The 23,215-nt window shown below is 46.4% G+C and overlaps 2 protein-coding genes across 12 annotated transcripts in view; one reads left to right on the top strand and one right to left on the bottom strand.

Moving 5' to 3' along the window:
* Positions 1-434: 434 nt before the first annotated feature.
* CE1H17orf80 (chromosome E1 C17orf80 homolog) lies at positions 435-11,032 on the bottom strand. 5 transcript variants are annotated; one of them, XM_015076299.3, is made up of 6 exons: positions 10,897-11,032; positions 10,015-10,117; positions 7,062-8,558; positions 2,443-2,550; positions 1,774-1,878; positions 435-594 (listed from the first exon to the last, which is right to left on the bottom strand). In XM_015076299.3, the coding sequence occupies exons 3-6, from the start codon at positions 8,530-8,532 to the stop codon at positions 572-574; spliced, it is 1,707 nt and encodes a 568-aa protein (XP_014931785.1). In that variant the 5' UTR covers positions 8,533-8,558; positions 10,015-10,117; positions 10,897-11,032; the 3' UTR covers positions 435-571. The 5 variants fall into 5 exon arrangements, with proteins under 5 accessions (XP_014931785.1, XP_014931784.1, XP_026903765.1 ...); XM_015076298.3 differs by lacking the exon at positions 10,897-11,032 and adding an exon at positions 10,682-10,851; XM_027047964.2 differs by lacking the exon at positions 10,897-11,032 and adding an exon at positions 10,369-10,501.
* Positions 11,004-23,215, top strand: part of FAM104A (family with sequence similarity 104 member A) — a 17,200-nt gene continuing 4,988 nt past the window's right edge. Inside the window, exons 1-3 of one of the 7 annotated variants that reach the window (XM_027047975.2) lie at positions 11,004-11,323; positions 15,776-15,875; positions 19,180-19,314. In XM_027047975.2, the coding sequence (XP_026903776.1) occupies positions 11,103-11,323; positions 15,776-15,875; positions 19,180-19,314 (456 nt within the window). In that variant the 5' untranslated portion in view covers positions 11,004-11,102. The other 6 variants (XM_053212153.1, XM_053212154.1, XM_027047977.2 and 3 more) reach the window with 6 other exon arrangements.

The following is a 23,215-nucleotide window of genomic DNA, read 5'->3' as shown; positions in this document are numbered from 1 at the left end:
TAAATATATTTAAGGATTTTCCACAGACCCACCTGCAACTCTGTATCCCCCTGACTTTGCTTTTATGTTTCTCACACCCGCCAAGGTGTCAAGGACCCCAAAAGGCCCGATGGGAGGCAGATTTCCTGCCACTTCAGATACTAACCTGTATCAGGGCATATGTAGCCTGGTATCTCGTGCAGAACAACTGTAAAATGCCAAAGCTTAGAGAATACTCTTAGGGAGAAAGATCTAAAAGTGAGATATTATTGACTGCAAATTAAGAACTCTTTAAAAACCTGTCATCTTCCTGCCTCCCTGACCACCATCAGCCTTAAGGGGCCAACAGACCGAAGGCTTTCAGGAATTCTGTCACTCTGGAGAGCCAGCCGAAGACATGGCCACACAGACGCAGGCCTGTCCACGGCGAAGGGACGGGCTTCCTCATATCACGGTTTCAGAATCCAGTAACTTTATCCTTTTCACGCCCTCTCCCTGCCCCGAATACCAGTCTAAACCGCTCGATCCGCACCGCAGTGGTCTTCGCCGTGCTCCCCGAGTCTCAGAGCTTTCTTACGTGGTGTCCGGGTCACTACTTACGCCAGCGCTGCAGCTCTTTGGATAAACAGAGAGAAGCGGTAAGAAGCCAGGAGGCCACTCCCGAGGACAGTTTCTGTCTCTTGCCTGTGCAGATCACTCCACACATTCAGAAATAAAGTCTTAGGTGCCATCGGGAGCTTCTGCTCCGCTTTCTTCAAAGATCTGAAAACCACCTCGGGTATCAACCAACTGAGCCCTTTGAGACAGGTAAACCTTTCCGGGGAGGCCTTTTCCCTGGGAAAGCAGCTGAGGGCTGGGGGGTCTCCGCATGCGCAGGGCTGACCAGGAGGGACCTCCTCTCCCCTGTGAGTGTGTGACACCCCACCTACCAGCCCCCCACCAGCAAGCAGGCGTCCGGCTGCCGCTTGACCTGCTCTCCGGCCTCCTAGGCACCGACTGCGTGAAAACCTCCAATGAGAGTCAAGTGCTGGTCTTTTAGAAGTCCTACCGACCATTTGTGAATGCTACTGGGGTTCACGGTCATCTTGTACTTTTACACCCCAAGTTTTCAGAAAGGGTCTGGGCTCTTTTTTAATTGTGGAAAACTGCTGGGCTCTTTGGATATCCTCCTATATAGAATGTCTTTGAAAAGTTTTTACTTATAAAAATGTATTTTTATAAAGCAGTACTGTAAAAAAACAAGAGAAGTTAACCTGAACTGAAAAGAGAGGTGGAGTTCAGACGCTGTCCTCCTGGTGAAGGCCTGAGGCAGGCTGAAATCAACTAGAAGGATGCTTGTGTTCTCAATGCAGAAAGTAACGTTAACTAAGACTCCTGTGACCCGCACACACAAGACTGACCGCCGTATTGTTTCTCCCTCTCTCTTGGGGTATAAACTGTTTGGTTTCAATGCTGGAAGGCAGTTCTCAGGTGGGAATTAAGAAGGGCGCCGATCTGGCAGGCGAACAGCTTTAAGGACAAAGCACAAGACCAGCAGATCCCCAGGGAGAACCTCACACGGGAGCACAGGAGCAATCATGTAAAGTCTAGTCCAATCTTATAAAGGTCATTCTAACTAAAACCCGTAATAAAAAAACCCCCAGAGCCTCAGGCAGTGGCTCGGTCACTGGGCCGAGTCAGATAACACAAAACTGTAAAACAAGAACAAAAACAAAGTAATTCGGAGAATCCCCTGGAGGTCCCCGTAATGGGACGAGGCCTGTGATTTTAGGCTCAAAGTATCAAAAAGCTTACTCAGATGCCTGAAACTCCAGCTGCACCAGAGGACGAAGTACCCCGTGAAGAGCATGGTGACGCCCCCAACTCCACTCCTCACAGTGGTGCTGCACCTGACCCAGCCTGTGTGGAGAGAAACACGTCTGGTTGCCATGGTGAACTGGAACTAGGGGGCCGCGACCTGCCAGATATTCAAGTTATCCCAGTCGGCCTGGGCCATGGGATTGAAGTCACAGAATCCTCGCCAACACCACACGGGTATTTTTTTTACACAGACGAAAAGGCCCAAAGGTGGAAGACCTTAATTTTAACAAGTTGAGTTACTCTTGTTTTGGGAGTTTGGTCGGAATCTCGAGTGGGCAGGTTAACACGCCTGGTGAACTTGAGGCGTAGAGCCCTCCTGGCTTTGGGACGATCCAGGCGAGCAGGGGAGAAATGGCGGGGGGGGGGGTGGCCAGGGGAGACATCACCAACAGGAAAGCTGGCCAGTAATGGCAGCCGCTCTCCTACTGGCTTTGACGTCAGACTCTACGGTGAAAACAGACCGACCAAGGGAAGGGGGCCTACACGTTTGTCTCTTTTTCTCTTTTCCTTAGCCTTGCTGTAACCATCAGGGCTAAAGTAAGAGAAACTTCTCCAAATGCTTGGAACCAGCAACAAAACCCAAAGTCAATGACTCCAGCTCACCTTTCTGGACAGCTCCCAAGAGCCTCATCAGAGACAAGCTGGAGGGCGTAAGTCTGGTCGGGGGTCCCAAACTCCTGAGAGCAGTCGAGCTTCTTTCCAACAAAGGAACTACGGTTCCAAACAGAAGTCACTGTGACAGTTCATCTAGATTCGGTCTCTTTCCCGATCCTCAGTGCCCGGGGTTCCCAGGGCCAGGCTGAGGGGAGGATCTCTAAACAGCCGGATTACTGTGTACGGGGCTGCAGTGAACTAAGTGCTGAAAGTCAAGGCGGTTTATTCCCCAAAAGAGGTTCTGCAAAAGGCTGAGGGAGCCCCTGGGGATCAGGATCTAGCTACATTTTTGGTCTGATGAATACACCCTGCAGCCCTTCCATGTGCATGTGCTTAATGAAATGAACTGTCTACGTTTTCTACCACTTGCAATGTTTTAACAGAAGGCAGGACTTTCTACCATGATACTAACTACTGCTACTCCTCACTATATCTACTAGGGTCAACACGTGTGCTCTATCACCCCACTGCTAACAGCAAACAGTTCTGTTCAACATGTGAATAACTCACGTAAAACCAGAAAGGAGGGTTTATGCTCTCTATTTACATCTTTCCTGCACCTGTTTTTCTGTTTAAAGATAGGCAGGGAATCTCTACTATTGCTGGTTCTCTGCTCTTGGTTTGGCTCAGTGGGAGAAAGGGTAAACAAGGGAATATTTACAACAAGTTTAGCAGATGTGGTAAAAGTTGCTGCGGAGGTAAACATACTAACCAAATGATCATATTAAGTGAGACAAACCAGACTGGCTTTCAAGAAATTACCCAGAAAATTATTTCACAAGGTGAAGATTAGTCTCTTGAAAAAACAAAGCGTGACACAACCCATTCTTCTTGGAAAAAGTTTGAAGAGACGGGAAGAGGCAGTTTTGTGACAACTGCAATTGTAAAACCACTTCCCCTGCCGTGTCAGGAACGGGGCGGCCCCTCCACTCTGTCCCCTCTCCAGCCAGTAGCCCATTTCCTCCACTAAGGGTTCAGTCAAACTTGTGTGAATGACATCAGTTCGGGCCCTGGGCTGGGATACAAAAGCAGCCCGAGGTCCAGGAGAGGCCAGCTCAGAACCCACGGAGGTGGTTAAGAGTTTCTTTAGTGTCGTCCTTCCTGTCGTCCAGGGGCCCCGGGTTCTGATCTATACCCCTCTTGACCTGGCTCCACTGCCATCGCTAGACACTGTCCTGGACCCACTGCCAGTGTAGACATCCTTATTATCCCAAACCTAGTGACAGCGGTTTCACTCTCTAACATTAATGCTGGAACCATCCCTGGTACCTCTAACATTTCCTATCACCCCTCTGACCTGGCTGGAATTCCAGACCTGTGACCTGACTCCCCCCACCCTCCAGTCTCTGGCTGTTGTCACCTGTCCCCTCACATGGCCACCTCTGGCTACTAGAAGATCTAATCCTGACGTGTCATATTCCTGCTCTGCTCTGATCCTAACTATTCTGAGCCCCTTCATCACGTGTCCCATCTCAAACAGGTCACTCGGACACTCTATCAGCGGAAACACTGTTTAAAGATGAGAGAAGAGGCTTATGAAGTTGTTTCTGGGTCTCCGAAAACCCATGACCCGATCAGGTTTCCCTATTTTACTTTCTGCTATCCCCACCGGCCAATTTCTAGGAACTGTTTTATTCAAACCTCTTCCTCCCTCCCCCACCATCTGTTTGCCAACACCCCCTACAGGGTGTGAGTGCCCCCCTCCCCGCCGCCAGTGGCCTTCCCAACACCTGCAGTACTCTTAACTTTGGAAACGTTTGGAAATCTGATTCTTAGATCTGACTTCAGAATCAGTCTTTAGGGATGAGGTCTAAGAATCTTTAATCCTATATGGGATCATCAGGTTGTCCTGATTTGGGCCTAGAGCTCTTCAACTCTCAGTCCCAGAAGCCAAGGCACTGACATCTGGCCAGGGCTCAGCCAAGCACCCCAGCGAAGTGCTCACAAGGCTTTCCTTTGAACAAAGGAAACCAATTCCAGTTTCTTTGCTGAGGACTGTCAGCCACTTGTACTTGCTCAGTCTCCCGAGATTTGAATCTTGAACTTCTAAAGTCTATTTTCTCTAATGCTGGGAAAACTACTTTTTTGGGGTAGTAAGTCCGTGAAAATCCTTTTCACTAAACCTCACAAGACGGCCCGGCTCCTAATGCTGCCGAGCTCCATAAGTAAGCCTACTTCTCGTTCCTGACTTACAGAAACCCGACTCAGCCGCGTCCTCAGAGCCACCAGTCTGCCCAAGCTAGTGACGGTACTGTAGACCGGGACCAACACGAGGGAACAAAATAGCTCACCACTCTTCTGGAGAAACTCTTGTTGACAAAAACCTTGTATTTTTTCCCCCCATATTCAATCTCACAAGCAAGCCAGGTGGTCTGATTAGTCACTGTATGTAGCCCTTACCTTATTCTTATCACTATATTCTTGGGACCCACTAAAGTGAGCATGTCAACGGATAACTTACATCAAAAATGACAGCAACCACTAACTGCCCCGAATAGTAAGCCCAGTGCACAGTATGAAGACCAGGGGTAGATAAGTCAGATGGATCCAGACTTGAATTCCGACCACCACTCACTGGATGAACATGGGCAAGTCACTTGAGATGTCTGGGGGTCATGGGGCGCCCGGGTGGCTCAGGCCATGATCTCATGGTCGTGAGCTGGAGCCCCGCATCAGCCATGCTCAGTGCAGAGCCTGCCTGAGTTTCTCTCCCTCTCCCTCTTTCTCAACGTAAATAGATAAATAAATAAAAGATGTCCGGGGCTCAGGTTCTTCGCCCATAAAAGACGGTGGGACGGGGACGTCACTGACAGTTACCTGAGTTGTCATGAGGGTTGAATGAGGTAGTAATGTACCTAGCAGAAGCTGATCCAGTCACCATCTGACCAATGTCAGTCTCCTCCCCTTTCCCTCTAAAATGAGAAGTGGGTGCACCAGAGACTCTCCTCAGCACTGTAAGAGACAGCACAGGAACCAGAGAAGTCCTACTTGCCAGAGAGATTTGCTACGGGCTGTGCGTGTGCCTACGTGATGCCAACCACAAGGAAGTAGAGACAGCTGACCGACCCCCGTGTTTCTGGTTCTGGTGCACTTTCTGCAACACGGTTTGGTGGAAAGGGTGAAACTTGGTCTGAAGAGACTGTGTTCTCTGGCAGCTCTACCATTTACAGCAACCTGACCTTGGACAAGTCACATGTTCTCTCTGTGTCTGTTTTATCATTTGCAAAGCAGAGATACAGATCTGTTTTATCATTTGCAAAGCAGAGATACAGATCACTGCCCACCTCTCAGAGTGGCGGGGCCACAGTAAGAAAATGGATGGAAGAGGCACTCTGAGATCAACAAACTCAGACGTTAATATCATTTCTGTATTAACATGGAAAAGGGGCTTGCGAGCACGGCTTTGGCCTCGAGACAGACTACAACTTTGTAGAGAGTGCCTGATGTTAGGAGTGTTTGTACAGCGGGTGGAAGAAAATTGTAGCTTTAGCTAGCACTACACTTCACTTGATATACTTCCGCTTTGAAACCTTTAGAAAGGAATAATGACCATACAAAAGAAAATCCTTTTTCACACCGGACAACCTGGGGTTTGGTGAATACGAATAATTTACAAAATATACCAGAGAGGGAAAACACGTCTCTAGGAAGAGGTTACAGGATTTTCAGGTGCAAAGGTATTCTGACTTGCTACAGGTCTCCTGTCCAACCTAAAAGCACCAATGAATACTACACACACACACCCCCGAGATGGATGCTACGTTAAACTAACTGTGCTGCCATGGGCGCCTGGGTGGCTCAGTCAGTTGACCACCCGACTCTTGGTTTCGGCTCGGGTCATGATCTCATGGTTTTTGAGTTCGAGCCTCACATCAGGCTTCGAATGGGTGGTGCGGAGCCTGCTTGGGATTCTCTCTCTCTCCGCCCCTCCCCCTCTCACTCTGTTTCTCTCAAAAACAAATCAACTTAAAAAAACTAAAATAAAAAAATGAACTATGCTTCTAGAAAACCTTGAAAGAAAAAAATCTAAAGCTCTCCGATGAGGAAAATGAAGAAATGTTACATATTGTAATTAGAGAGGCAGTCCGATAACTAAAAGTAAGGTTCTGCAGGAAGAAGTGAGGATCCCCGAAATGCCAGAATTTCCTGGCTCTGTGGGGCCACTTAACCCATTCCGGGCACGGGCAAGGAACCTCTGGACAGCTTCTGAGGAGACGCCCTCACAGTCCTCTCTCCTTCCCTAACCTCTCACCCAGTCTCTCAAGACAGTTTGAATCCCTGCCCCATATCCACTGGCCACGCCCCCGCCCAGTGGGGAAACTCGAGTGATCAATGCCACCAGCCAGCCTGGCCTAGTCCAACCGTCAACTCTGGGTGCAGGGGAAGGGACAGTGGTAAAGCACTCTGGAGCAAGAATGAGTATTTTCAGAACCACGACTGAGTCTGGCATACTGGAACGCCTGGGTACAAGTCAGCTGAGAGAAAGCAGGAGTGCTCTGAACCTGATTAAGGCAAAAGGCAGAGCTGTTCGGAGGGGCTGGAGGGTCCTTGAAAACGAGCACGCTTACCTTGTGAGAGTCTCTCCCCCTGGGGACTGATGAGCTGAGGCTTCTGGGCCATTGCATTCCAATACTGGGGCTTCCCTGGCAACACCCCCAGTCCAAGATAACCAGGATAGAGCTCTGGAAACCACTCCAGGCCCAGGGAGCTTGAGAGGCCCTTCCTGCCAGCCACGCCCACCTGACTGAAGGGGCTGTCAGAGGCGTGGAGCAGGACTGAATGTGAAGGCTGCTGGCACCCAGGTTGTGACGCCTGGGGCCCACAGCCCGGTCCGCGCGGCAGAGGAGCTCGCTCACTACGCTCTGTGAACACCTTCACATCAGGGACTCGGTGAGGACTGCAGGCTGCTCCTTTCTCTTCTTGAAAAAATCGGACAGCCAGAGAGGCCAGATTTTGATTATACAACTGTGATACAGAAAGAAGCTCACCGCAAGTCGTCTCCCTTGGAGTGAACGAATTGAAATCGGGACCTTCGTCTCGACATTTCTTCTCTGTGGCCGAATCACCACCACTGAAGTTCTTTGCCCGTTCCTGCGTGTCTGTCACAGATATACTTTTCTCTGCATTTCCTGTGCTCCCACTTGCCTCTACTCCAAGGTCAAGTCCTTCCCCTTGGTTCTCCCTGATGTGGATTTCACCTAATGGGCTAACTTTAAAATTTAAAAATTGTGATTCCATTCTCTTTTCTTGAATCTCAGGGTCTCTAACATCACTAGAGACTTCTAAGAGGTGGTCCCTGGCCTTGGACTCTGTCTCATTGCTTGACAAGGACGTTCTTACTCTTTCAATCCCATGATGGAGATTCATGGGAGAACTACGATAATCACCATTAGCTGTACCTACTAACTTTACTAGAAGTTTCTGTCTTGGGGGATCAATTTTGTCCAATCTTAAATCAGGAGAAGTGGTCTGTACATCACTGGGTAAGGCTGAAGGTTTTCTATCTTGATTTGATGAAGAAGGTTCTACTGGGCCAAGAGGTAAAGATGCTTTGGTTTCTGAAAGCTTAATTCTACTCTCCCCCAATGGAGGCAAATCTTTGGGAAGTTCTTTGTTAGGAGTGGTATTTTCTGATGCATAAAACTGAGCCTTGGTTTCTCCCTGGAAAGCAACCTTTGGTTCAGTATCTTTTAGCATTTTGAGGGAGCACCGAACTCGATTCTTGAGGTATTCATCTGCCTTTGTGTTACTTGCTCTTTCTAAACCAACGGCCGGTAGTGGAAAAGACTTCACTGTCCGTTCTGGTTTGTCCTTTATCAACTTGGTATTTCTTTTTTCACTCCTGGTCTCTAATTCTCTCTCTTTAGTGTTATTTAAATCTGTGATTGGTCTTTTCCTGCTTGTAGCATGTGGGCGTGTAGCTAGCTTGGACTGACAAGCTTTGTGATCAGCAGGTACAGTCGGCCTTATCATCTTACAGTGTGGCAAGTGGGATTTTAATCGTTTAAATGGCTTCTTACAGTAAGGACACACTTCCATCCTGGCAGAGTATCACTCTCTTATTCCTGAAAAAGATAAACAGGAGATTATGAGGGGCACAGAGTTCGTAACGTAAATACTAATATTTCATTTACATGTGTACCTTTCATTTGGAAGAACCCAGGTCGAAGGAAATTTTTTAAAAAAATATGTTTTGATTCATTTTCTTACAGAAATAGGAAACAGAAGACATAGTTGGTTTTAAGATAAATACTCCTGGCTCCATTTATGCTTGGCATTATACATTTCTTAAAGTCTTCTAGGAACCAATCATCAGTAAAAGATAATCAAAGAGGTTTTATATCCCTAGCTAGTAGCTGAGCAAAGCTAAAAGACTGAAACCTAATAAATAACGGTTACTGGAAGAAAAAGTTGTCCAAACTAGCAGTCAGATTAAAATGTTTGCTATTTAAAGTTACAGCAAGTCAACTGGGTATTGCACGAGTATAAAAAAATTGTTTGAAGCCCTTAAATATACCACTTAAGGAAAGAATGGTGAATTCAGGCCAAGATCTGAAGGCTGTTGACTAGAGTCATGTTTTCCAAGTGGTATATGGAAGATCCACAGAGGTGCAAGAAGAAAATATTAGAACTTCCAGGCTTTCAGCATGAGAAATGAAGCTGTACTAACACTTCCCATATTAGTAAAACACATGTACACCCATACACATATATATAAAACTATGTGGGGGTGCCTGGTTCACTCAGTCTGTTAGTGTCCCACTCTTCATTTCAGCTCAGGTCACGATCCCAGGTTTGTGGGACTGAGCCCCACGCTGGGCTCCATGGTGAGCGTGGAGCCTGCTTAAGATTCTCTCTCTCACTCTCTCTGTCCCTCTCCTGCTCACACTCATGTGCATGCACTCTCAAAAAAAAGCATGTGCGATGCACTAATAATATATAGGTGGAGGGAACATGGTCCCCAGTTTTTCATTCACGGTTTGTAGCGTATGGACTGCCAGCAAATTCATTTAGTTTGAAACCTTCGTGATATTCATACCAGGTAAGAACATGAAAAAAAAGTAATACCATGTATCACTTGTACCTCTTTGAGCACCTTGCTGGGTATATGGTATTTGTTGAATGAATGTTTTCTCTGAACGTCAACATGCAAACGCTATCATAAATCACTGTGACTGAATACCTTCTAACTACTACTTAAGTCAAAGAATGACACTGAAACCATTTACAAGATAAACAGACATAATCCTGGCCATTTAGGATCCTATGTAAACTCAGGCAAAACCAAACTGTTTCTGATTACAGTAATCATTCTGACTTTGGAGGTACCCCTCTGACAATATAATCAAACTTTTGAGCCGTTGACTTACAAAAATAGCCACAATTGGAGCCAGTCCACGGGCCTTAGGCTAATAGCTTCAGAAGAGGCTTGGGACCTCTTAGACGTGTCTGCCCCTACAGTACTCCACCACACTCAGTCCTACTGGGAAGATCCTGCACCCTCTCGTGGTAACGTCTTACCGTGGGTGCCTAAATACTTTCTTACAGGAGCTTCCCCAGAAGGATGCTAATTTTGTGGTTGTTTCTCTTGGATCTCCATGCCTCACGATCGCAGCTCCTGGGTCTGGAAAAAGAAACTCGATTTTAATTATCAGCCAGCGCAAGACACAATCAGAAAAGTAACTCGACAGCATACTCAGTGAATGAATGTGGTGCGGCACTGAACCGAGTACAGCCAACTCGCAGCGCACGTCTCTCTCCGTGTTCCGGAAAGCAGACAGTTAAAGCCGCGCACGCCGGTCGGGCGCAGGGCCGGTCGGACTTGTGCCAACCGCCCCCCCCGCCCCACCCCACTCCACCCCTGAGCCGCGGTACCTGGCCCGCCCTCCTCCCAGCTCCGGCACTCTTTCCGGAAGCCGAGCCGCCGCTTCCCGCGGAGTGGGCGGGGGCCGTGGGGAAGCTAGCGGCTCCGGGCCGGCCTCCACTGCAGCCTCAGCCGGAGCCGCAGGGACGCCGAGAAGGTTCATCCTGAGGCCCCGGGAAGCCCCCCCCCCCCCCACGGCTGGCCCGCCACCCGATCGACTCCCCTCTCTCCTTGGGAAGCCCCCTCCCCTGACCCCCAGACAGAGGGCGTGGGCACTAGGACAAAGTCCGACCCGCCACAATTAGCCCAGAACAGCTTCCTTACCTAGTCAAGTGTGAAAGTCCCGGAAGCCCCCGCGACAAGCCCCCCCAGCGCAGCCCTCCAGCAGCTTCCCAACTCCCTGTCGGGGACCCGCCGCAGGCCGTCTGCGCCACTGCCTGATGCTTCTCAGCTATGTTTCTACAAAACTGTTAGCTCATAGGTGCTTAAATTAAGTACCTGTATCGTATTATTATGAAATAATTTAAATTAATTTAAACCTGGCTTGACTTATATGCCGTCACTTTTCGGCTGCGAACAGGCGAAAGCTCGGGCCGCCTTCTCATGAGGTCCTCTCTCCCAGAAGCGCCTAGGCGCTCCTCCCCACTCGGAGCCCGCCTCTTCCCGTGGGCGGGGTTACCGGTCGGCGCGGCCGCCGTCGCGCCACTGCGCAGTCTCGAGAGGGCGGTACCACGGCGGCTGCGACATGGGGGGGCGCGGAGCAGACGCCGGAAGTAGCGGTGGTACGGGTCCCACCGAGGGGTACTCACCGCCGGCAGCGTCCACCCGCGCCGCGGCGAGAGCCAAGGCCCGAGGGGGTGGGCGTGGCGGCCGCCGGAACACAACACCCTCTGTTCCCTCAGCTCGCGGAGCGGCGCTGCGTCGCTCCCCTCCACCGGCTGCCATGAGCGAGCGCCTCCGCCCCAGGTGAGACCGCAGGGACCTCCTTCCTTCCCAGCCCCTCGCTGGGGGCTGGGGCCGAGGGAGCACGCGAAGCGGGGGTCCGAGCAAGCGTGGGCCCTGTGGGTCTCCATCTGGGCGCCCTACGGCCCCGGGGAGGGAAGAGAAGGATGCGCGAGTGGTCGGGTACCTGGTCTCTGAGGTGCTGGAGGAGTGACTCGCCAGGGTCCAAGTCTCCCCCCAACCCCATCTTTTTCCCTCTTGTATTTCCCTACTTGGAATGCAGTCTGAACGGTCCCGGAAGAGAGACAGTGGCCCTTGAAGCTTCCCTGTCCTAAATTTAGGAGGATGGGGGGATGGGAGGAATGTCTGATCTTTGAGAGGGAGCCCCTAGGACGTCTTTGAGGGACCGAGGCTGGGAGCTGCCGTCTCCCCAAGGTCAGAAAGGATGGGGTTTAGCTCTGCAGTGGGGAAGGGTTGGGATAGATACTAGAATTTGTGCCCCGGACGGTTGTGAACATAGGAGGGCAGATGACCAAAGTGGCTTATAGCATAAACAGGCAGGATTCTAAACTGTTTGGACGCGGAGCCGTTTGACTCCGAAGGCGGGAGGTAGGATTATATGGCGATGCTCTACTTTCCACTGAACCTTGACCTCAGGACCTGGGTTTTGACCTAGGGGTGCTATGCTTGCTTGACGTGTACAGAATAGAGTCCCGATCAAACCGCAATTTCTTTGTCTTTCTTTTCTCGTCCTTACGCCCTGTAAGACAGTTGGGGAGGAGAAAGTTGGGACTGGGAACCCCAAATGAAGCGGAGCAGTTTTACTTCAGATTAGAAAAATCCCTTTGTGGAAAACCTATAGATCACCAAGTCCTACACTTTCATTTTTCTGATAAGGAGCCATTCAGGGAGCTCAGCAGGTTTACCCCAGTCTTTCCAGGTTCGCTGCTCTTTTCATTACTTCACGGTACTTTCAGTGAAGCTCTGCTGAGGCCAATAGGATTGCCTCGGTAGGTTATGCTGGATGTTTCCTCGTTCTGTATTTTCATTGGCTCTGATTGTACTGGGCAGTCTTTCCACAAGGATCCTGCTCTGGGGGATGGTCAGTTCAGGGATTAAGATTCTGGAAAGCATCTTGAGGTTGTTTGGTCTAATAGTGAGAATCTAGGGTCGCCCATACTTCTGCACTGGATTATTGATTTGGGTACACAGTGAGTGGGGCACAAAGCCTGCTCGTGTAGAGAACAAGAATGGTCTAAGTTTGAAATTAGGGGCCCGGTGACCAACTTGCTGTTGGAATTAGAAACATAGGCTCCTGTGATGTCTCATATCTGGAAAAGCCTAAATAGTTCCTGCAGAAAGATTCCCTTTATCCATTGCCGTATGCAGATCTAAATGTGCTTATACTGGTAGCCGATTTCTTTTACCTGGTACACAAATAATCCCAGCCCGTTTATACTGCTGACTTCGTTGCCATAAAAGAAACTATTTGATTTGGACAGGGGTTTCTTACCTTCTTGTCACCCCATGTTTCATGTACCGATTCCGCCAGCTCCCGCTATCATAATGTCTCCCAAGGCCAGTTTCTGGATGAAGCGTTGGTCTGAGATGGTGGTTTTTCAGACTGTTATAAAATACACTGGGATAGCCATTGAGGGGTGGATGTAGGTCAAGAAAACCCCCACTCTAACCAAAACAGGTCCTTTGTCTCGTATATATTGACGTATTTTTGCCAACAGAAAGAAAGTGTTCTGTTACTTAAAAAAAAAAAAAGTTGGAAAAACACTAGTTTCCATACTCAAGATTCCTCCTCCTCCTCCTCCTCCTCCTCCTCCTGCTTCTTCTTTTTAAAGTTTATTTATTTATTTTGAGAGAGGGGGAAAGATAGAGAATCTCAAGCAGGCTCTGCACTAGCAGAGCAGAGCCTGAAGTGATGCAGGACTCAAACTCCCCAACTGTGAGATCATGACCTGAGCCGAAATCAAGCCTCAGGCACTTAACCTTAAGACTGAGCCACCCAGGCGCCCCTCTTAAGATTTCTTCTCTGCTCAGTCTCTAGGAGATGGCAGGAAGATTGGAAAGAAATGAGATGATGGACAGTGGTACAGTCGGCCGTCCTTAGAAGTAACAGATGCTAAACAACAATCTGTAGCTAGATGCCTGGGGAGAATATAATCAATTATATGGTAGCTGCTAAAATTATAACCTGGTCTGTGGCATTAATGTAGAAAGCTATAATCTGACTGTGTGGCTAGGGTTGAACCTGAAGCTATAATCTTGGCAATTATTAACGATTTTGTTGAAAGAAGACTGTTCCAAGGACGGAATCTGCATGGAGCCTAGAAAAAGGAGAATGAAAACAGCAGGGCTCATTCTTAATCGGGTAGCATCCAGAGGAGAGGGCCCCCGACACGAGATCGTTCTGTTCTGGTACCTTGAGAAAGCAACTGATCATGAGGCAGGGATATTTTCATGCGACTTTCCCAGAGTTTAGTTGAAATCCGCAAAACCAGCCCATCCTCTTTGTTCCTATGCTCTTTTTGCTTTGCAACCTCCTTGACATTCGTTTTCTTGTCCCTGGAAAGATACGGTCTGGATTATAAGTGAGGAAATGAGAAAGTTTGGGTCGGGCTCAGAAGTGCTTAGAGTGGCCCAGTCAGCTGCTGGCACATTAATAAGAGTTTGGGGACCAGCATACTGTCATTTGGTGAGAGTCCCAGCTGTGTCAACTGGCCTTCCATCAGACCTTGCCCTGTAACTGTAGCTCTTTTCCAGAACAAATTCTCTGGTCCTAGCTGGACGAAAATAGTAATTTCTTGGTTCAAATCTATGGTAATAGCACATCCATTTAAATTAGTTTTAAGCCTGCTTTTCACCTCGTTTTTAACCTGCAAATACTTCAAAGTAACGTGCAGGTAAGATCTAATGTCCTGAGAGAAAGTTAGGGAGCAGGAATGATGGTCTTAGAAGCAGTTGAGTCTGGGAATGAGGTAAATGGTGCAGCCCTTTGCTGGTTGGTTAATGCTTTATCAGCACCACACAGTCACAATTTTATCATTCCACGCCTAGATCTGTATTTATTAATAAAGCTAGATGTATTCAGAGTACAGGAATTTTGCAGAATATGGGAACTTGAGCTCGGGGTGGTACCTTAAATTTTCTCCGATATCAAGACTTCAGCTCAAAACCTTAGGATTACGGACGGGCCTGCCATGGTTTGCCGCACTGCTCGCGTAGAAAATGTGTGGCCGTACGAGATGCCACGTGCTCAAGTTCAGTACTTGCGCAAAAGCTGTTTTTCCCTCCAGCTATGGGAATGTGAATCTTTAAGAATTTTCATGGTAGTACATTGTGCCGTTTCGTATCAATGGCCTCTTGCCAACACTGTCCATTGGTATTTTCTGCGGTGATGGGAATGTCCTCTGTCTGTGCTGTCCAGTACAGTGACCACTAGCTACCTGTGGCCTTTGAACACTGAGAATATAGCTAGTGTGACTAAGGAGCTGGATGGTAAATTAAATTTAATTTAACTGGCTATATGTTATAATAATGTATAATCATAACGATAGCTAGCGGCTCCTGTCCTGGACAGCACAATTCCAGGCAATTCGACTTAAAATAATACCTCCTTTAAATTATCTCTAACTTCTGTCTTCTAAACTGGGATTTAGAAGTCCTTCTAGAAGCACTTACTTCTTGCATAGAATACATACAAACTTTGTTGCACATCTGAGAACACTGGGGTACAGGTGTGAATTTTTTTCTTTAAACCTGAGAATTTTGAGCAGCCTGGGTTCCAGACTCAAAGTAACAATCTGGTGAAGTAATGTGTCATAATACTAGGGGTGGTGTAGAGAGAATAATGGAGTTAATGTGTCCAAGAGCAGCCTTTCTAATGAATGTCGGGAAAAATGATCTAATACTTGAGAGGGCATTGAGCTTTTGTTTCATGTGATGATTGGGGGGAAGTCAGGGATGAGAGAAAAGTGCACATCAAAGGCTACATGAACCTTTAATGATCCTCCTGCGTAGCACCCCAGTTTTATTAGGATTTTAGGGGTATGTGGGCAACGACAGCCGCTCCTGTCTTCCATGTTGTCCTATGGGAGGAGTAGGATTAGGTAACTTGACACTGTGATTTCAGGAAACGTCGAAGGACCATAACCTTGATTAGGTGGAATTTGGAAGCTTAGTCATTAGCATCACCCTACTTTTATTTATTCCCAGTAGGCATTTAAAGTTGCCAAGCTTCTTTTTAGAAATCAGTTGTACTAATTTAAGCTCACCCTGCTGCTGCTATTTTGTATGTTTACTCTTTGTGCCCAATGGTAGTGTACTTTCAACTTCTTACCTATTGGGGTAGCATGCAAATTCTGTTTTCTCGGGTGAGAGGGCACATTTGTTGTGATTTATGATTTTAAGTGTCCAAAAGATCAACTGTCGGATTTTTTTTTTTTTCTCGTAACTTGATTTCAGGAAAAGGAGAAGGAATGGCAATGAAGAAGACCACCATCTTCCCCCACAGACCAAAAGGAGTAGTAGAAACCCTGTCTTTCATGAGTCCTGGGACACAGAGGTAGGAAGTGTGGTCAGAGTGTCTGCTGTTTCCATTGCTTGAACAAAGTCTAAATAACCCAGTTTCTTTGTGTGATTAAAATTATTCTTTGAATAAATAAAAGTGATTTTATTTGAGTGTAGTGGTTTCAACTTTTTTTTTTTTTTTTTTTTGAGTCACGGCCCCTTTGAGGAAACCGTGCACCCTTTCTCCATTGAAGAGTATATATGCACATACTAAAATGTACACAGAGCACAAAATTTGTTACGAGTGTCATAGACCTTTGAAAATTCATCTTTGAGCTGTCTGGTTGATATTTGAGAAACCAACTATTTTCTAAGTTTCTAAGCCATTAATCATCCTTAAGGCAAGTATATTGCTTTCATTCACATGAAATTCATGTTTAATTTTATTCATGAGAAACTGTGTAAGCATTCAGAATATGCCATGTGTGTGTATGCAAAATACTATTTTTAAGTGTTACTACTTTTTTTTAAAGTTTATTTATTTATTTTGAGAGAGAGAAGGAGAGCGGGGAGGGGCAGAGAGAGAGGGAGAGAGAATCCCAAGCAGACTCCACACTGTCAGCACAGAGCCCGATGCAGGGCTCACACTCACAAACTGTGAGATCATGATCTGAGCCGAAATCAAGAGTCGGATGCTTAACCGACTGTGGACACTGTGCCACTCAGGTGCCCCTGAGTGTTATTCCTTTTTTATCGTGTTCTAAAAGGACTCCTGTGGGAGGCAGGGTGGTGGGGAGAGAGAGGCGTGAGGGGGAAAGAGCTCCCGAAGTTTTGGTTTCCCAACAAGAGAGCTCCATTCTGCATACCACAGGGAGCGTTTTGGTGCAGTTGAAAGGCTGCTCTGCAGAGGGAAAGGAGGGCAGCTAGCATTTAAGTGACGCCTCTGTTAACTTACACACTGGAAAATTGTGACCCTTGAGTTGTCACCCTGACGAGAAGCTCCTCCCCAGCACAGATCCCTAAGCCTTAGCCTTATAACTTAAAGCAGAGCTCTGCATATTACAGTTTTTGTACCACCGAAATAATTTGTACTTTAAACAGTCCTTGATAATAGGATTTGACCTACATCCGGTCCTTACCAGAAATCCAAAGCTCTCCCAAGGCGGGAAAGCCAGTTAACTCTCACATAGGTCCTACACGACTAGGAGCAGTTCATGAACAAGTGTGGGTGGGATCTTTTTGTGTGGGGATGTGAGTTTCCGTGACTTCTCTCCCCCTTTTAAAAATCCTCTGTTATGCTTTCTTTCCTTTTTCTTATGTTTTTAAAAATGATTCGCAGAAAAGTAATTGAGCTTTTGTGTAAGGCGATAACTGGAGGGGGCAAGTGAAGCAGAGCTTAGAGAGGCTCCCACGAGCATTCAGTGATGAAACTGTGACAGTTGACTTTCCATCATTCTTTGGATTAGAAGTCTGTTAAAAGAGCACGCAGTGAGTGCTTTCACTGTATCTGTCCACTTCAGTGTTTCTTTCCTTGTGTCTGTGTGCACATCCTGCTGAGTGAGGTTTGTTAGCTCAAAGGTACAGTCGGTCTGACTGTATCGATCATTTGCCCTGTATTTACAGTGGTGACGCCTGAGAATAGGAATGTAAGTTGTCATTAAAAACAAAAGGAAACGCTTTGATCTCCTATTTTCACTAAGACTCTTAGTATTTTTGTATTGCTTTGTTTTAATTGCTGTTCATAGAAAATGATCTTTCTTCCCTTTCGAAAACCTGGGCATTGGTATCACAGAGGCAAACAACGTATTGTTACTCAACCTCTTGGTTCATGTGTCTTGTTCTTACTTGTTCAAAGACATGGAGTGGATAAACTGCCCTGTAATCATTGGTCTGAAAGATGGACCAGCTTGCCTTTGTTATAATTAACAGTCAGTACAGGTACTTTTTATTTTTCACGGTAATCTAAGCTCCCTGGTAGACCTCGCACGGAGGGTTCTGACCATTCCTTCCAGCCCTGCCGACCAAGCAGTTACCAGCTCTCTGCATGGGTGGCCGCTTGTGCTCTGCTTCTCCAGAGGCGGGGGATTAACAAGTAATGAAGCTGAGTCAACCTAGGGAGGGCTAGAGAAGCAAAAAAGCGGGGGGAAAACCTTTAAAGTGGAAAGTTGAGCCCTAAATAATTGATTGGATCATCACCACTGGAATAGATTGTTAGTTATATTTATAGCACAAGAATATCAAGTTTAGGGGCACTTGGCTGCTTTTTGACAATCGTGTATAAAAAGGAAAATAAAACAAATGATTCATTAGTGGATTATTTTTGTTATTTCATATAGTCACATATTAATGAAAATGTTATCTTTTAATTCTAAGGTTGGGCCAGTGAGGTAACTTTTCTTAAGACTAACTCAGTGAAGAGAAACCGTTTCTTGTGTTTTTCCTGAAATACTTAAGTAATTTTAGAGTTCTTTTTCTTGTGACTTGAAGAGCTTTTATATGGAAGGAGTTTACTTTTTTTTTAATGTTTGTTTTGTGAAAGAGCACGAGAGCATGAGTGGGGGAGGGGGAGAGAGAGAGAGAGAGCGCGCGTGCGTGCATGCGTGCATGCATGTGTGAGAGAAAGAACCCAAAGCAGGCTCTACGCTGTCAGCTCAGAGCCCGACGTGAGGCCTGAACTCACGAACCATGAGATCATGACCTGAGCCAAACTCAAGAGTAGGATGCTCATTTAAAAAAAAAAAAAAGAAGGAAGGGAGGAAGGGTGAGGGGAAAAGAAAAGAAAAAAATGGGCGCCTGGGTGGCTCAGTTGGTTAAGCATCTGACTTGGGCTCAGGTCATGATTTTGCAGTTTGTGGGTTCGAGCCCCATGTCGGGCTCTGTTGTCAGCACAGAGCCTGGAGCCTGCTTTGGATCCTTTGTCCCCCTCTCTCTGCCCACCCCCACCCCCCTTGCGCATGTAGGCTCTCTCTCTCTCTCTCTCTCTCTCTCACTCAAAAAAATGAACATTAAAAATATTAAAAAAAAAAAAAAAAAGTCGGATGCTTAGCCAGCTGAGCCACCCAGGCACCTCGGAGTTTGCTTTAATTCTAAGAGAGAATTAAAGCTTTTTATAATTAATTTTCAGAAGTTCTGTTTTTCTCCTAATGTAATCATATTGCCCAGTACCGGGAAATAAGATGTGAGGTGTTTGAATTATGTATGCCAGAAGTAAATCATAGCTACTTCTGTAAAGTAAAGATAGTATACACCTCTCTTCCTAGATACTGTGAAGGTGAACAATGTGGACTGACTTGCCTGATTAGTTCTGTAAAGAGAAACTTTTAGTCTACTTGTCCATTTTCTTCCTGTCATTTTTGTAGGTGCTATCTCTGCTTCACAGATGGGAAAATTGGGGCACAGAAAAAGAAAGTGGTTTGCCCGGAGATACACAACTAGAAAGAGGCAGGGTCGATGATTCCAGAGCTTGGCTGGTGAGCTCCTTGCTCCTAACCATGGTACGTGCCGTGTCACAGAATACCGGACGGAAGTTCTGACGGATTTTGCTAAATATATCCAGAGGCAGCTTAGGTCCTAGACTTCTCTCAAATCATAGGAACAAGAAGAATATTTTTCCTCCTCCTGTCTTTTAGCTGGAAAATACTTTTCCAGGTCAATGCTGTGATACAGTATTAGCGTGAAAGCAATTTTAGATCTCTAGTTAGAAAAAGCGAAGAACGGGAATCTACTCCCAAAACCAAGAGCACACTGTATGTTACCAACTTGATGATAAGTTATATTAAAAAAGCTAGATCAGATGGATCTACATCATCAGCCTGATAATAAATAGCTCTTTCAAAACCTAAAAAAAAAAAAATACTAAAGAAAAAGTGAAGAAATTGGGGTCTAATGGTTTTTTCAAAATTCTAATTGGTGTTTGAAACAAAGACCTTAAATTTTAACTCCAGCGACTTAGATTTAATGACTTGTGGGCCTGAGGATACTATTAAAAAAAATTTTTTTTTAGATCTTTATATTATTTTTGAGAGAGAGATAGAACGTGAATGGGGGAGGGACAGAGAGAGAGGGAGACACAGAATCTGAAGCAGGCTCCAGGCTCTGAGCTGTCAGCACAGAGCCTGACACGGGGCTCAAACCCGCAAACTGTGAGATCATGACCTGAGCTGAAGTCAGAAGCTTAACCAACTGAGCCACCCAGGCGCCCCTTGAGGATACTATTTTAAAATTGATGTATAGTTTACTGGTATGGGAACCAATTTTTTTGTAACACCATGCTAGATGAATTGTTGTAGTTAATATAGAAGTCAGGTTCATTTTTCTGTTCATTGAGTGAACAGTGAAATCATTTGTCAATTTGTGTCTTCCTGTTGGGTCCCGTGGAAAGGCAGTGACATTCCCTGATCTTGGACAATTATTTGGATGGGTAAAAACTAGCTACATTTAAATTTGTTCTCTTAGGGGCTGGCCTTTTTGGTTTGAATTTTATCTTAATTTGTAGTAATGCTTTTTGCTTTCAGTTTCAATATCTTTATTTACAAATTACCTTAGACATTTCCACATAAATCTGGCTTCTGTTACATAGGATATAAAAGGTGCTGCTACCTGAGTAAATAGAAGCAGTACATCTTTTAAATGCAAAGACCTAGGTTTGTGGGTTTAAAAAAAATTTTTTTTTTCAATGTTTATTTGAGAGATGGAGAGAGACAGAGCATGAGCAGGGGAGGGGCAGAGAGAGAGGGAGACACAGAATCCGAAGCAGGCTCCAGGCTCTGAGCCGTCAGCACAGAGCCCGATGCGGGGCTCGAATTCATCATGAACAGTGGGTGAGATCATGACCTGAGCCGAAGTCAGACACCCAGCCGAGCCACCCAGGTGCCGCAGTTTGTGGGTTTTTAAAAAAAATATCTTTAACTTACCAAGATCATTTTAATTTTTAGATCACTATAAAGTGTAACAAGCAGAGAGAGAAAATGTGGAAGAAAAACGAAGTGGCTTACTTTGAGCAGCCTCTGTCCTTTTTTGGCGGGGGGGTGGTCTCTATTAGAAAGGGAAAGTTTTCATGTCATACTCTAAAATCCCAGGGATACTCTTGGAGTGCAGAGATGTGACAAAAAGTAACCAGGGGAACCCATGTGTCATTACAATTAGGATTCTCTCAATCCATTTATCTGAACTGATAAGAATTAGTTGAATATTAGGTTATCTTTTTTAGTAGTGTGAAGTTCGAGGACAGTGGGATTCTTTAGTGTAATTTTTAAAAAAGTATCTTAAGTTTCTTAGTTTTGCCCATTCTCATCTTCAGTCTGTTGTAGGGTAGCAGGTGCATCCTTAGAGATGGAAGGGTTTGGGTGAAACTTAGGTGTGTGTTGTGTTTAAAATCCTGTAGCAAATGAACTCTGAAATTAACTTCTAAAACAGTCCATTTAAAATGGAGTAACAGGGGCGCCTGGGTGGCACAGTCGGTTAAGCGTCCAACTTCAGCCAGGTCACGATCTCGCGGTCCGTGAGTTCGAGCCCCGCGTGGGGCTCTGGGCTGATGGCTCAGAGCCTGGAGCCTGTTTCCGATTCTGTGTCTCCCTCTCTCTCTGCCCCTCGCCCGTTCATGCTCTGTCTCTCTCTGTCCCAAAAATAAATAAACGTTGAAAAAAAAATTTAAAAAAATAAATAAATAAATAAAATGGAGTAACAAGCCTTTCAAAAGTTAGTCTGATTTTTAGCATACATTTTAAGAAACTTTGCCCCTGGTTTAAGTCCTTGAAGTGTTTGTAATACATCATGTCAGCTCACAGCACAAAAAGCTGCAACAAGTGGTTTCTTACTGACATTGAAGGCCAAGTTTGTTAAAGTAATGAGACTACATACACACATTTTTCTATAGGTCAGGATTATTTTTTGGCCTGTTGAAATTTAAACAAAATGAAGTGATAGATTAATAGAACATTTTAGTTAGGAAGGAACTTAAAACATCTGGTGTGGTCCAACTTCATTTTATAAAGGAAACTGAGACACAAAAAGGACATACTACCTGTCGAGCGGCACAGAAGAGTGACCACCTGCATTTTCTTTCCTTGCATAGTTAGAAAGTGGTTTTAATTAGCCCGCTGAATTCATTTGGAATCTTATGGTCTCGCTGATAGTAGCAGACTTGGAGCTCTCTTAAAACATTGGGCACTTGGGAAACAGAAGTTTCCATTAGATGCTCTGATAGACTTGGCTAGGGTCCCTCACTCCAGATTCTGCAGTGGAGTTAGAATGCACTCCATCATGACCCAGGAAGGGAGTGTGTGTGCAGTGAGCAGGAGTCCTTTGGTCTTTTGAGGCTCACATAAATTTAAAAGCAGCAGTGAATGGGGAGATGGAGGTGATGGGAAGCTGGGGGCTGAAAGAAAAAAAAATATGTAGCTAGTCTGCTTTTCTAATTAAGAAGAGAAAGCAGGGTTCGCCTTGGTGGCTTGGTTAAGCGTCCAACTTCGGCTTAGGTCATGATCTCCTAGTTTGTGGGTTCAAGCCCGGCAAGGGGCTCTGCACTAACAACGTGGAACCTGCTTGGGATTCTCCCCATCTCTACCCCTGCCCCACTCAAGCTTGCGTTCTCTTTCTCTGGAAAGAAAGAAAGAGAAGGCATGCAGCTCTAAATAATAGATAGGCACAAATATTCTGGTTCTCTCTTTATGAAGCAGAGAGGCTCAGTAATTAATATTCCTGCCGGAGGGCTTTCTAAAGATTATTAGCAGGAACAGTCTTCAGAGTTGTTTTGTTTCTACCATAGGTATACATGGGTGAGCTCTGAAACTGACTTCACCTGCTGGGAAGATGGAACCTAGGGGTAGGACGAGCTGAGGGGCCGAGAGTTCTTGACTCTCCGCTTTATCATTTGCGCCCCGGGGACTGAGAAAATGAGCTTAACATTCCTGTCCTGTGTCAGGATTTATACTCTTCCTTTCTGCGGAGGGAAGTGTCCCTCTGCCTTTCTGTCTGCTCTACCTCCTGAAAGCACCCCCCCCCACCCGCCCGCCCACTCTGCCTCCCTTCTCTGCGTCTCTCTAGTGTCGTCTCACCCCCCGTCCTCTCATGAGCCCACGAAGGTGCCTTTCCTTGCAGATCTCCTCGCTGCCTGGCCCACACCCGTACCGCTTCCTTCCCTTTCCCAGCGGCTGTCTGGTACCTTCAGCCCAGCTGGCGCTGTCCCACCTGTCTTCCGTCCTCTCCGCTCCGTGTCCCGGCTTCTTCCCCGACCCCCTGAAAGTTCTCTCCGGGCTCGCCCGTGCTCTTTCCATTCCACAGACACACACTGAGCACGGTATTTGCCAGCTTGGACGTCCCCTTCATTTCCTCCTTCCATCTCCCTTTGGGCTGTGACACACATTACCTTTCATTTACATTGCCACAGTTCTCCTG

The sequence above is a fragment of the Acinonyx jubatus genome, chromosome E1, assembly GCF_027475565.1.
Source record: "Acinonyx jubatus isolate Ajub_Pintada_27869175 chromosome E1, VMU_Ajub_asm_v1.0, whole genome shotgun sequence".
Taxonomy (NCBI): domain Eukaryota; kingdom Metazoa; phylum Chordata; class Mammalia; order Carnivora; family Felidae; genus Acinonyx; species Acinonyx jubatus.
Note: the sequence above shows the minus strand (reverse complement) of the source record. Positions and strands in the feature narration are given on the sequence as shown.

Excerpts from the sequence above, each read along its gene's own strand:
- CE1H17orf80 (XM_015076299.3), bottom strand. The coding sequence starts at position 8,532 with ATGGAAGTGTGTCCTTACTGTAAGAAGCCATTTAAACGATTAAAATCC. Across the intron at positions 2,551-7,061 it reads GGGGGAGAGACTCTCACAAG|TTCCTTTGTTGGAAAGAAGC; the intron begins GTAAGCGTGCTC and ends TTGGAACCGTAG. Across the intron at positions 1,879-2,442 it reads CTTGGGAGCTGTCCAGAAAG|GCTGGGTCAGGTGCAGCACC; the intron begins GTGAGCTGGAGT and ends CTCTCCACACAG.